The sequence below is a fragment of the Onthophagus taurus genome, chromosome 6 (genome assembly GCF_036711975.1).
Source record: "Onthophagus taurus isolate NC chromosome 6, IU_Otau_3.0, whole genome shotgun sequence".
NCBI classification, from domain to species: domain Eukaryota; kingdom Metazoa; phylum Arthropoda; class Insecta; order Coleoptera; family Scarabaeidae; genus Onthophagus; species Onthophagus taurus.
The window spans coordinates 12,897,792-12,911,789 of NC_091971.1; the positions used below are offsets into that span (position 1 = coordinate 12,897,792).

Below are 13,998 nucleotides of genomic sequence, written 5' to 3' on the forward strand. Positions count from 1 at the left end.
CAAGGTTCAAATCCCATCTAAATCACTTTTTTATTGAATAACATCGTTTAAAAAATTGAAAAAAAATATCCTTTCAATAACAATTAAACAATATAAAACGAAAATGATGATTATATTAGTTTAAAATGCTTATTGATAAGTTTAAATTGAAAAATCCCCAAAAATGGTGTAAATATTTTTGGGGGTAAGGTCGCGGCGTGCGCCGTTAAAATCCCTCGGGAGAGGGCGTGGTAGCGCCCCCACAAAGCTCGCGGTCCCGGTGCGAACTAGTGGCCAAACAACGCCCGACAATGCTATCCATAATTTAAAAGGTTGCCGTACGTTTAATAACGCGAAATAAAGGGGGCAATCAAAAAAAAACACAAACTCGGCGAATCAACACGATGATGGACACGAAATTGCGTGCGCGTCGTCACAATACTCTTCTCATCGTAGATATCCTCGCGGTTCAACAACGTGATGATCTCGCAAGACTACTGAACAATCATCAAAAATACAACACGTAATATACTCGAAAAGAAAGGTATATTTTCATAAAAAAAAAATCAAAACAAATAGTACGAAATAAATTACAATTTTTTTTTAGTAGGATAATAAGGTTCCAATCAGAACGGGAACTGCTGTAGGATTTTTTTTCATTATTAGAGTTAGTACATAGGCTATTTTCTGTTTTTCAACGGATCATTGCTATAGTAGAAGCTGCATACACAACCTCACACTATAACATTAAAAAAAAACTATACATCGAACGCTTCATCGTTGTTTTATATTTTTTGTCATTAGCAATTTTTTTCTAATAAATATTTTCATGACGCTCTATTTTTTTTTGTAGCCCATACACTCCTTAAAAGTATCAGAACTAAATAACTACATTTTAAACCTAAACTAAAACTCATCTTGATTAAACTTTAATCTAAATTAAAATAAACACTATTATTATAACCATATAATATCTAAATTTAAAAAAAAGTTAACTAAAAAGTACTTATTGTATTTATAACTATAAACAAGTGTTAAAAAGTGATGACTAATCATGCTCCTATTAAAAACAACCTGTTTAAAATTGGAAAAAAATCCAGAAAGATTTCCTACCTGGAAAGATTCCATCCTAAATCCAACTTAAGGTAAGTAAAAAGTAGAAAATTAGCCCGCCTTAAATAAAACGAAATAGAAATAGAATAATAAATTAAGCATGCCAAATTTTTGCGTTAAAAAAAATTTCTTTTAGAAATTTATTGATAAAATCGTAGAATCAATTCTCGCGTTACTTAAGGTTAGAATGCATGAAGGGTCATGGGTGTGGCTAAGTTCACAAAGAAAACACTTTCAAAACTTCTTTTTAACCAATTTTAGTAACTAGTTTAAAAAAAAACCGAAATTTAAATTCGTCAAATTACGTCAAATCTTTTTCCGTGAAATACGAAAACGTCCGTTCAAAATTCAATCTAACTTCGGTGAAATTGCCGAATTAAAATCACCCATTCGACAGTCTAAAATCCAATTAGCGACTTTCAAGTTTGGCTAATTCACCTTTTGTTTTTAACCGAGATCGTGAAACGGTTTTCTTCAAAATTAGTTGAAATCTCGCGCTCGCTCGAAACGTTTTACGTAAGAAAATTATTCAAACGACTACTTAAATAAAATACTAAAATACGCATTAATAAATAAGAAAAAAGGAAGCTTTGGGACTACTTAAAGTCTTTTCGTCTGTTGAAAGGGAAATTTGACCTAGTTGTTTTAATTACCTTAACTTCTATTTATTCGCGACGTACTTACTTTGCATATTGTTAAGATTAGAAATTAAAATAAAACTTTTGGATGCGTATAGATAAAGAATAAATTAGATTTTTATGAAAATTCTTTTAAATAGTTATTTTTATTGGTTTTATAAGTACACGTTTAGAGCGGTGATTGACTATCATCAGCCGAATTTTTAAGATAATTGTGTTAAATCTTTACAATATCGAATAAACGATAATTAGCTTTGACCGGATATTAAAAACCGATTACTTAATACTCCACCATTTTGAGAAAACAATATTTGAAGTTTTGATATAATTCTCGATGTGTCAATTTTCATCGATAATTTTCAAAATTCGTTATACAATTAATTTCTTGAAAGATCCTTGTGAAAATATTACCATTTATTGATTAAAATATCCTCTTTTTAAGCCGTTTTAAAAAAATTTTGAAATGATCGACAATTTTTTCAAATTTTGAAATTTTCGCCGAATAAGTTTTAAAAATTCGTAATAAATCCATTTCTTGGAATATGAGTTTGAAATTTTCCCAAAGTGTTAATAAGAGTGTCCTCTTTCCAATGAACCAACACGATTTGAAAAATAACTATTAGTTTTTGAGAAAATTATATTTGAAGTTTTGGTAAAATTTTCGATGTTGCAATTTTCATCGATAACTTTCAAAATTCGCTATAAAATTAATTTTCTGAAGGATCTTTGTGGAAATATCACCAATTATTAATTAAAGTACCCCCTTTTTAATGCAACAAGCCGTTTTGAAAAATCACTTTTAGTTCTTGCGAAATAAATTTTTGAAATAAGCGACAATTTTTACAAATTTTGCAATTTTCGCCGATTAAGTTTTAAAAATTCGTAATAAATTCATTTCTTGGAATATGAGTATGAAAATTTCCCCAAAATGTTAATAAAAATGTCCTCTTTCCAATGAACCAAAATGTTTTGAAAAATAACTTTTAGTTTTTGAGAAAACAATATTTGAAGTTTTGGTAAAATTTTCGATGTTGCAATTTTCATCGATATCTTTCAAAATTCGCTATAAAATTAATTTTTTGAAGGATCTTTGTGGAAATATCATCAACTGTTAATTAAAGTATCCCCTTTTTAATGCAAAAAGCCGTTTTGAAAAATCACTTTTAGTTCTTGCGAAATAAATTTTTGAAATAATCAACAATTTTTTCGAATTTTGCAATTTTCGCCGATTAAGTTTTAAAAATTCGTATAAAATTGATTTTTTGCAATATGAGTATGACAATTTCCCAAAATATTAATAAAAATGTCCTCTTTCCAATGAACCAACACGTTTTGAAAAATTACTTTTAGTTTTTGAGAAAACAATATTTAAAGTTTTGATAAAATTTTCGATGTTGCAATTTTCATCGATAATATTCAAAATTCGCTATAAAATTAATTTTTTGAAGGATCTTTGTGGAAATATCACCAACTATTAATTAAAGTACCCCCTTTTTAATGCAAAAAGCCGTTTTGAAAAATCACTTTTAGTTCTTGCGAAATAAATTTTTGAAATAAGCGACAATTCTTTCGAATTTTGCAATTTTCGCCGATTAAGTTTTAAAAATTCGTGTAAAATTCATTTCTTGGAATATGAGTTTTAAAATTTCCCAAAGTGTTAATAAAAGTGTCCCCTTTCCAATAAACCAACACGTTTTGAAAAATAACTTTTAGTTTTTGAGAAAACAATATTTGAAGTTTTGATAACATTTTCGATGTTGCAATTTTCATCGATAACTTTCAAAATTCACTATAAAATTAATTTCTTGAGGGATTCTTTTGGAAATATCACCAATTATTAATTATAGTAAACTCTTTTTAATGCGACAAGCCGTTTTGAAAAATCGCTTTTATTTCTTGAGAAATAAATTTTTGAAATAATCGAAATTTTTTTCGAATTTTGCAATTTTCGCCAATTAAGTTTTAAAAATTCGTATAAAATCGATTTTTTGGAATATGAGTATAAAAATTTCCCAAAATGTTAATAAAAATGTCCTCTTTCCAATGAACCAACACGTTTTGAAAAAGAACTTTTAGTTTTTGAGAAAACAATATTTGAAGTTTGATATAATTTTCGATGTTGCAATTTTCATCGATAATTTTCAAAATTTGCTATACAATTAATTTCTTGAAGGATCCTTGTGGAAATATCACCAATTATTAATTAAAGTATCCTCTTTTTAATGCAAAAAGCCGTTTTGAAAAATCACTTTTAATTCTTGCGAAATAAATTTTTGAAGTAATCGACAATTTTTTCGAATTTTACAATTTAATTTCATTCATTCCTACAATACAAAGGTTATTAATATTAAGGCTTCAACAAGTTATTTAGAAATTAAAGAAATAAAAGTACAATTTTGAACACTATGTATCTTTTAAACTAAAGCGGATGGGTCTTCAACTGCAATCGTCCTGAATCGTCGTATTTTGGTGTATACTATTTCCATTTGTAGAGTACGGGAAGTTTTATAAAAGGGTCAACATGAAAAGAAACCCTTTTAGCCCACACATGAAACAGATTAAGAACGTTGATGGAACACTGATTACTGAGACGAGTGAGATAGTGAGAAGATGGCGGGGCCACTTCAACACACTGCTGCGCTTTAACAGTGAGTAACAAGAGTACTACAAGAACAGACCGGTGGAAACCAGAAGACCAGAGAAGAAGACCCGAACCAAAAAAAGCAGGGTGTTGCTGATTTTTTGGCGTACACCATATACATATAACATTAAAGTTAAAGAGTCGCATTGCGGCTCCAATTTTCGATTCCAATTTTTAAATAACGTGTTTTTTGCAGAAAAACAGGCAATAATATTTTTTATGACAAGAAAAATGGCAAGTGTTGAACCATTTTGGAAACTTGACTAAACAGGTCATCTTTTAAAATTACTTGCCAAGGGTGTTGTACTACACCTTCTTTTCGAAATCGTGTGTCAAACTTGATACACATAAATTCTTTCAACCTTAACTCAATCAAATTAATATATTTTTTTGCAAAACTAACGATTTTTCTTGTTTGATTTGTAACTTCTACAGTAGCATGGTTCATAAGGAATACATTATTAAAAAAATTACTGTTAAATTGCGATCATTTCTGAACTAAGAGACATGGAATTTTTTTCTTATTTGTACCAGAACAGGTATGGGTTGGCCTCTCACCCGGTGCCCGCTTGACGTTGAGTTTCGGGACAGCCCGTATATATATAAATATATACAGGCTGTCTCCGAAATGCGTGTACAACGGAAGACCACAAATTCCTTGACTCAAAATAGGTCGATTTAAGTTAAATTATCTATATCCAAAGTTGCTTCGTTTCGCCGCTAGAGGACTTCAAAATTAGCAAAAAAATTTTTTATTTTTTATAATTCGAAAACGTGTAAATCAATTGAAACCATTTTTCAGAAGTGTATTCACGTTAAACATAAATTGCAATTAGTTGAAATCATTGCCAACTACGATAAGGTAACTTTTGTAACTGCAATGACGTAAACAAGGCTTGCAGATATTTAAAAATACCTTTTTTATGGCTTAACCACTTATGTAATCAAAATCTTATAAGAGACAAAAACGGTTTAGAACGAAATGGGCTATTCAGAAATTATAATAATATAATTGTCGCCTGGCCAGAAAAAAGAATATGGAGCAATATCCGGTGAACACATGACATTTCCATCATTTCTGTGTTTCTAAAATTGTATCAAAAACCATAAAAAGACGTTAATTGAACCTAGGAACTCACTTCTGAAAAATGGTTTCAATTGATTTACACGTTTTCGAGTTATAAAAAATAAAAGAATTTTTTTGCTAACTTTGAAGTCCTCTAGCGGCGAAACGAAGCAACTTTGGATATAGATAACTTAACTTAAATCGACCTATTTTGAGCCAAGGAATCTGTGGTCTTCCGTTGTACACGCATTTCGGAGACATCCTGTATATAAATTAAGTTAAAGAGTTGCACTCTTTCAGGCTGATTTGAGTATTCTGACATTTGGTCCCAGAGTAGTTGTGAAAGCTTTATGTACTCATTTTTAATTTGATTGCCCAACTACAAAAACTGCAAAATTTAATTTCTTATAAAAATACAAAACAAGATTAGTTCATCATACATCATACAATATCAATACGAAATATTAAAGTTCTGACGTAATATCCACTTAACTTACTAAAGAATAGTCTTTCAGTATTATCACAAAATTACTTTTAGTATTTGTGGCCAAGAGATTTTTAAGTTTGATTGGTACACCTGTACTATCGTGTTTTAATGGTTGCCTAGATGTAGCTTATTCATTTTCTATGTGCGATACAAATCACACACTAAGGTTCTTATTTCACTTGCATTTATGTCTTATAAAACTAAGAAATGCTACATCTATGTTTGAGTAAGTCATAATTCAATTCAAGTTCTACTAAAGCATAAATAATGCATGGTGTGTCAATCAAATCTCATAAATTTTCTTGTTTCATATTTTTCAGAATTGATATCGATAGTTTATTGCTTATCACTTATCATCAATGCAATTTTCCAAGAATTAACTATAACAGATCTTTAGTGTTTCAAAATCAAAGTATAAATACTTTACCCTACCTATTTTTATGTTTATGAAAATTTTTGAAACATTATGCAAATTTTTAATAAAGAGCAGTTCTACAAAATAAATTTAAACACAATTGGTTTAAAAATAAAAACAATTTCGTCGACAATTACTTAGCGTAACTTCCACCGGAAGTGTTCATTTCGTATGCAGACGGCCAACGGCGCGGTAGTTCGGAAAATTCGGGGCGGCTGCGTGTGGGGGGGCGCAAGCGCTCGTCGCATCATCCCCTAGCGTCCAACATTGTAACCACGCATCCAGTCGACTAGATCTCCGCTATCTCATCTCTCGCATCGATACGACCGACCCGCGCGCCACTTTTCCACAAGAAAATCCGTTGAAACGCGCGCGTCCCTTCATTTTCCCCATCGGGTTTTAACGATGCTGTGAGCGGAAAAAATCGAGAAAAAATTACTAACCAATCGATGGTGTAGTGCCGTAGTTCGTAGTAGGCGAATTCGACGGGATTCTTAGCGATGGGTGCGAAGGGGAGCGTCGAGGCGGCGAAGATTAACGCCGAAAGCTGGAATAGTTTTGAGGTAAATTTTTTTTTTTAGTATATTTTGAAGATGTCTTTATTTCGTTCGTTCACCTCACGAAAATAGAACCTCGCAAAACGAGTCTGACCCAAATACTTCTCATCTCTATTTCTCCTATCCTCGACAGTGTTTTCTCTTACAACGTTTTAAAAACATAACATGGGCGTGTGATACACCCATCGAGAGGGACCGAAGGTAGACAGTAGGGGAGTGTCGGGTTCCCCCCTCGAGAAAGGTTGGGGTGATCCTGATTTTCGGTGGGGTAAAAGGGGGCGATAGCCGCCGCACACGTACGCGCGGGAGTGCAGTTGCCCGGTTTTAATGTGGGTTTGTAATTTGAGGGGAGCACGGGGGGACGTTGGGATGCTGGGTGCGTGGTCGCACGGTGGGGGAAGGATCGATCTGGTGGATCTCCCGGCGTTGTGACGTCACGTCGACATCGTCGTCGGTGTTTGGGGGGAACGCGGGATACAGCGTTGCGGAGCCCCCCCGCCTGCGTGCGTATACTGGACATCTACTACGTATTGAAAACCAACCCTGGTTTGACTGTTGAATGGGGGGACTTAATACACAAAATATACCTAAAAAAAATAAAGACATACCAAAGATTTATATCGAAATACCAAAGCCACCAACCATGACACACCTATCGAGTTCTTCGTGGGACACTTATTCTCATCAATCAAGCATGACCCTTACTATAATATAATATAATTCTTGCATGAATACGTCATTTCGATATTATCCACCTGTTACTTCGTAATTATTTTTTTTCTTGGTTATGTTTTAAAATGGTTTCATTTTTGTTATTAGCACAAACATAAGTCCGGCCATCAGCGCTCGCAGTCTTTGAACCGCGGCAGTAGCAGGGGAGGCCAGTGGGGCTCTAGGGGAGCTGACGGGGGCACGGACATGTGGTGACAGCAGCGCCAGTGCCAGTGCCCCGCTGCAGCGATGGGCAACAAACTTAGTTGCTCCTGCGGCCCGCTCATACGCAAGGCGTACCGATATGACGATTCTCCTTGGCAAACTTCCAGAAGGAGAGACGGGCACCTATTAAGGTACAAAATCATAATCAAATCATATTTGATTGAAAAAATCGTTTTTGTAGGCTATGGGCTGAAGTGTTTCATGTATCAGCAAGCGGGGCGGGCACAGTTAAGTGGCAACAGGTCAGTGAGGATCTGGTGCCTGTTAACATCACTTGCATCCAGGATTCTCCAGAATGTGTGTTCCACATCACGGCCTACAATTCGCAAGTGGACAAAATCTTAGATGTTCGATTAGTCCAACCAGGTACAGCAACCCCAATCACGTTAAAACTCACCTCAAAAATTTATCTTGTAGGTACAAGAATTGGCCAAGCCTCAGACTGTTTTATTTACTGGAAAGATCCGATGACCAACGATACCTGGGGCTTAAATTTTACCTCCGCCATCGAAGCCAAACAATTCAGAGATTGCGTTGTAAGTATCAGCAAAAAGACCAAAGAAAAGAACGAGATTTTGTGTTTAGAGTACTTTATGTTTTCGTTTCGTTTTTATACAAACTAGGAGTAACTTATTCATGAATGCGTTGAATTGTTTCTTAGAGATCTCAGCAGGAATTAGTTTATAGCCATCTAGCACTTTCTAGATAGTATGGTACTTCCTAGCCGGTAACTATACTTATTAATTATAGTCTGATATGTTACAGTCGCCGTCTTTTAAATTCTCGAGGAAGGCTTCGTCTTCTTACTCCCTGAAGCTCGAACCACTCAATAAGAAGCAATTTAAAACCAAGCGTAAACCACTCAGCACCCCAGCTTCACCAAGCAGAGCAAGAGAACCTCAATGTACTTGCATGACAGCCGAACAATACGCCAGATTGAGAGCCCAAGATCCCAGATATCGTGGTAAATTCAATTTATACTCAAATATATTTGAAACTAAATCTATTATACTACTATATAGGTTCATCCACCCTTCCACGAGCTCAAACTAGAGCAACAGATACCGAAACAAGAACCGATAAAGTCACAGCAGCAACATCATCGACAAGTCTTTACGACAACGTTGGTCAAACTCAAGTTACATCATCGGCAACTCAAGAAACAAAATCAACCCAAAGAGAACAAACCACTCAGCGTCAAACAAGAGACAGAGCGACTCAACAGCAATCCCAAGAAACTAGCACCATGACTACGAATACAGCAACAGGTCCAAAAACGGTTACTGCAAGCGTAGGCACTCAAAATAATATATCATCCCAAGTAAGCCAAACGGAAACTCAAAGTCAAACTCAAACGACGGAATCTTCAAAGTCCGAAGGAACTCAAGCTGGTGGAAGCCTCCAATCGTCAACGAAAAATACCTCGACTTCAACGAGAGCTCCATCATTACGGGATCACCACATATTAACAAATACTAAATCTGTTGATTATTCTGATATTGATATGGTTAGAGATGCTGAATTAAGAGCTGTTCATCACCATAATATGTTAAATGCTGGAATAGGAAGTAGGAGGAGCAAATCGAAGAGTACGGAAGATATGAATAGGGAAAATGGAATGAGTTTGGATAGCAATACATTAAAAAGGATGCTAAAACCAATGCCGAGCGTTGAAAGTCCTGTTACATCGCCCGAAATGGGAAGAAGACGATACAATTATTATAACACTCATCACCACAGGCACGGAAATGGAAGATTATCCGAACCGGAAAACGCACCGCATCCCCATCCACGATCAGCGATGGCTCAAAACTCAAGATTTTCAGGTTCTAGATCATCACATGAAATTGGAAGGGGATATCCTGGGAGAGGACTTTATTTGGAACTTGAAAGAGGAGCTTGTGGTGATTTATCACCTCCTTCTGACAACGTACTTTTTGATAATCAATGTTATGCAACCACCCCTAGTTCTAGTAATGGTAATTCTGATCCCGAACAAACTTCGCATTATCATGGACGACAAAGACATCATTTACATCATCAAGTAAATAAATAATTTTTAAATCGATTAATTTATTAATGTTTTTTTTTTGTTAATTTAGAATTCTAATATAACACCAACCCCAGGATCTCCAACCAGTAGACTTCTTTTGGAATACGAGATGCATTTACGAAATACTTTGGCGAAAGGCATGGACGCTGAAAGTTATAGTTTACACACCTTCGAAGCTTTGTTAACTCAAAGCATGGAAAATTTAGGTGCGAATTATTTTGTGATGAGTAATTATTTAAATTAATTTTGATGATTTTTCTTTGTAGAATTTGCTGAAAGCTTACCTGGTTCAAATCAACGTAGTCCATACCCAACAAGGAGAAGTAATTAATTAATTAACTTAATTCATAATTATCCGATTAAGTTAATAAATATTTTTTAGGACCAGCATCCAGCGCTTCAATCAACAAATCCTCCACCCTCCCTCATAGACTGAGTAGTTCTAGAGATAAAGATATAAGAGATCGTGATAGAGACGGGTATTACAGCGACAGAAACGAATTAATTAGAGAACGCGAAAAAGAAAGGGGATATTTGAGTGACCACAACTCAAGGTTAGTTATTTTTAGAAATAAAAATTCTTTATTTTATTAATGGTTTTATTTTTAGTTTCAGTTCGAGATGTGCTTCTTGTATCGGGGAATCGAGCAGGGCTCAATGGTTTCGACATTCAGATGGATGGAGATCTGGTAGTTCCAATTACAGCTCGGTTCAAGGGGTTCCTCCGGGACATAAAAGATCTCCTTGGGATTCTCTACCATCGTTGAGACAAGATAGTAGCATGAATGATAGTGGTTATAAGAGTAATAGGACTGATTCTTTCGAACAAAGGTATTATTATGATTGGATTAATTTTTTATTAAAGTCTTAAATGTAAAGATATTGAATAGTGTAAGGTGATTAATTTACTTTGGAACGAAACTGAAGGCTATTATGCTTTAGGTGATTGATTACTACAACGTCAAACAATTTGCTACCAGTTTACAGAAACTATATGGTCGTTACAAGGTAAATGATTGATGGGATCACATTATGCAGATCATTATAACGTAACAAATTTAGTTTATAACGATTCTTACGAAAATATCTTTCGGTCATTATAAACGCATTGAAGAAATTTATGCATTAGATAACGGACTCGAGTTCCATTTAATGTAGCGAATTTTTAGGTCGGAGGTTCTTTAAATATTTTTGACTTGAGGGAGTTCAGTTTGCGTTCGGAATCGGTTCGGTTAACTTATACAATGTATATTGACGGGTGTTAACTGGAGCTTATTTGATGGATCGATACTGTTGGATAACTAGAACCGGTATAATTTAGTGCAATTGCTTTGAAATAAGCACCTGGGGCAATATAATATTGGCACTGATATGGTATCCTTCGAGTTGGACTCCGATGTCCTCAACCCCTCGGTATAATTGGCGTAAAGGATCAGTTATTGACGGGCTTCTATATTAGATATAATCCTAGGAGGTAGTCTGGGTTAATAATTTTAATCGATTCGAATAGTTTTATGGAGAAATTTTTAATGAAATTTTATGTCGTAAAGCTAACTTTCACGAGGTAATTATTAATTGAACGCGATTTTATGTGAAATTCATAAACTTTATAATTTAATAAAACTACGAGACGAAATTTTAGTTTTAAGTTGATTATTATATATTACGAAATTCCATTTTGTCTTTTTAACTTTCAGAAACATTTTCGATCGTCAGGACAGCTTAAAATCGGACTACATGAGCGACAGGGAATCAACGCGTTACGGAATCGTTCAACAGGCGTCAATAGAAAGTGCAGATTCCAGATTGTGCTATCTCACATCTTCTGAGGTAAGTGATTTTTTTGCGTTATTGGCGAATTAACACCCTTAGCGGAGCAATTTTCACGAAAACGGGAAATTTAGATTACTTTAAAAAAAAGTCTTGGCAAAAACGTTTTTTCCTTTAACGGTTAACGGGCTTAAACGTAAATCGGGAAATATCCGGTGCTGATTATTGGCGGATGCGCCGGTACCGCAGTTGGACCGGAAAATTTGCGGGAAGCTTTGGAGAAAATTGATTTACAAATGATTTGGTTTGTGCGGGTCGAAGCTGTTTGTGAGAGTCTATAATTGAAAAGGGCGGTGATAAAAGATTTTTATTTAGTGTCGAATAAGAAGATATTTTCACGAAAAGTATATATCATAGAGTTGCTAGATAATAGAAATGGTTATTAGGAACCAAGCCAAAATCGATAAGACTAAAAGTTGTTTAGGATCCAAATATTCTATTTTTATCAAATGGGAACAGAAATTAACCGTTTGTGTCCCGATACTTTAAAGTACCGGTAGTTTTAAGCACTCATTTTAAACTGTAATCATCTATTCGGCGCATTTAGAGCTGTCGGTACTTTCTACTATATACGAAAGAATCTGTATAAAAAATGACGCAATCCGCACTAGAGTTTTTAGTATATATTTATTCGTCCAGATGTGAGGTTAGAAGTTTAGTAAAAAGTGGTGTTGTTGAATTTTGTTGTTCAAAAAGCTATTTTTGATAAATGGTTATTAGGTGTGATTATTACAGATCATTTTAAAAAGAAAGCTTTGAGCTTTAATTTAGAACAAGTCTCATTCCTTAATTTCAATAAATACGGCTTCCAGGAATTTTTAAATTAGCATCTTTTTTTGGCACTTTTAGGTTGTATAAAAATGTAAGTTTTGCTTCAACATTTTTTTTCTTAATATTTTTCCAATCCAACCCAACAATTATTATACATCATTTTAAAGAGAAAGCTTTAAGCTTTAATTTAGAATAAGTCTCATTTCTTAATTTCAATAAATACGGCTTCCAAGAATCTTTTTTGACACTTTTAGGTTGTACGAAAATGTAAGTTTCTCGTTTCAACATTTTTTTTCTTAATATTTTTTCAATCGAACCCAACAATTATTATACATCATTTTAAAGAGAAAGCTTTGAGCTTTAATGTAGAACACGTCTTATTTCTTAATTTCAATAAATACCGCTTCCAGAAATTTTTGAATTAGCATCCTTTTAGACACTTTTGGTTGTACGAAAATGTAAGTTTTGTTTCAACATTTTTTTTCTTAATATTTTTCTAGTCCAACTCAATTATTATTATATATCATTCTAAAAAGAAAGCTTTGAGCTTTAATTTAGAATAAGTCTCATTCCTTAATTTCAACAAATACGGCTTCCAGGAATTTTTAAGCTAGCATCATTTTTGACACTTTTAGGTTATACGAAAATGTAAGTTTTGTTTCAACAATTTTTTCTTAATATTTTTCAAATCGAACCCAACAATTATTATACATCATTTTAAAGAGAAAGCTTTGAGCTTTAATTTAAAATAATTCTCATTTCTTAATTTCAATAAATACGGCTTCCACGAATTTTTAAATTTGCATCATTTTTGACACTTTTAGGTTATACGAAAATGTAAGTTTTGTTTCAACATTTTTTTTCTCAATACTTTTCCAATCCAACCCAACAATTATTATACATCATTTGAAAGAGAAAGCTTTGAGCTTTAAGTTAAAATAAGTCTCATTCCTTAATTTTAATAAATACGGCATCCAGGAATTTTTAAATTAGCATCTTTTTTAACACTTTTAAGTTATACGAAAATGTAAGTTTTGTTTCAACATTTTTTTTCTTAATATTTTTCCAATCCAACCCAACAATTATTATACATCATTTTAAAGAGAAAGCTTTGAGCTTTAATTTAGAACAAGTCTTATTTCTTAATTTCAATAAATACGGCTTCCACGAATTTTTAAATTAGCATCTTTTTTGACACTTTTAGGTTGTACGAAAATGTAACTTTTGTTTCAACATTTTTTTTCTTAATATTTTTCCAATCGAACCCAACAATTATTATATATCATTTTAAAGCGAAAGCTTTGAGTTTTAATTTAGAATAAGTCTCATTCCTTAATTTCAATAAATACGGCTTCCAGAAATTTTTAATTTAGCATCTTTTTTGACACTTAGGTTGTACGAAAGTGTAAGTTTTGTTTCAAAATTTTTTTTCTTAATATTTTTCCAATCGAACCCAACAATTATTATACATCATTTTAAAGAGAAAGCTTTGAGCTTTAATTGAGAATAAGT

General features: G+C 33.4%; 1 protein-coding gene across 10 annotated transcripts in view; it reads left to right on the top strand.

Moving 5' to 3' along the window:
* The first annotated feature begins 258 nt into the window (after positions 1–258).
* Positions 259–13,998, top strand: part of LOC111417827 (still life) — a 159,711-nt gene continuing 145,971 nt past the window's right edge. For 4 of the 10 annotated variants that reach the window (XM_071196981.1, XM_023050209.2, XM_023050217.2 and 1 more), the window contains exons 1-11: positions 6,628–6,902; positions 7,716–7,963; positions 8,014–8,198; positions 8,250–8,368; positions 8,583–8,796; positions 8,855–9,876; positions 9,935–10,091; positions 10,152–10,208; positions 10,250–10,439; positions 10,495–10,716; positions 11,583–11,715. In XM_071196981.1, the coding sequence (XP_071053082.1) occupies positions 7,857–7,963; positions 8,014–8,198; positions 8,250–8,368; positions 8,583–8,796; positions 8,855–9,876; positions 9,935–10,091; positions 10,152–10,208; positions 10,250–10,439; positions 10,495–10,716; positions 11,583–11,715 (2,406 nt within the window). In that variant the 5' untranslated portion in view covers positions 6,628–6,902; positions 7,716–7,856. Of the gene's footprint in view, positions 524–1,034; positions 1,125–6,626; positions 6,903–7,715; positions 7,964–8,013; positions 8,199–8,249; positions 8,369–8,582; positions 8,797–8,854; positions 9,877–9,934; positions 10,092–10,151; positions 10,209–10,249; positions 10,440–10,494; positions 10,717–11,582; positions 11,716–13,998 lie in introns of those variants that run through there. The other 6 variants (XM_071196979.1, XM_071196978.1, XM_023050213.2 and 3 more) reach the window with 6 other exon arrangements.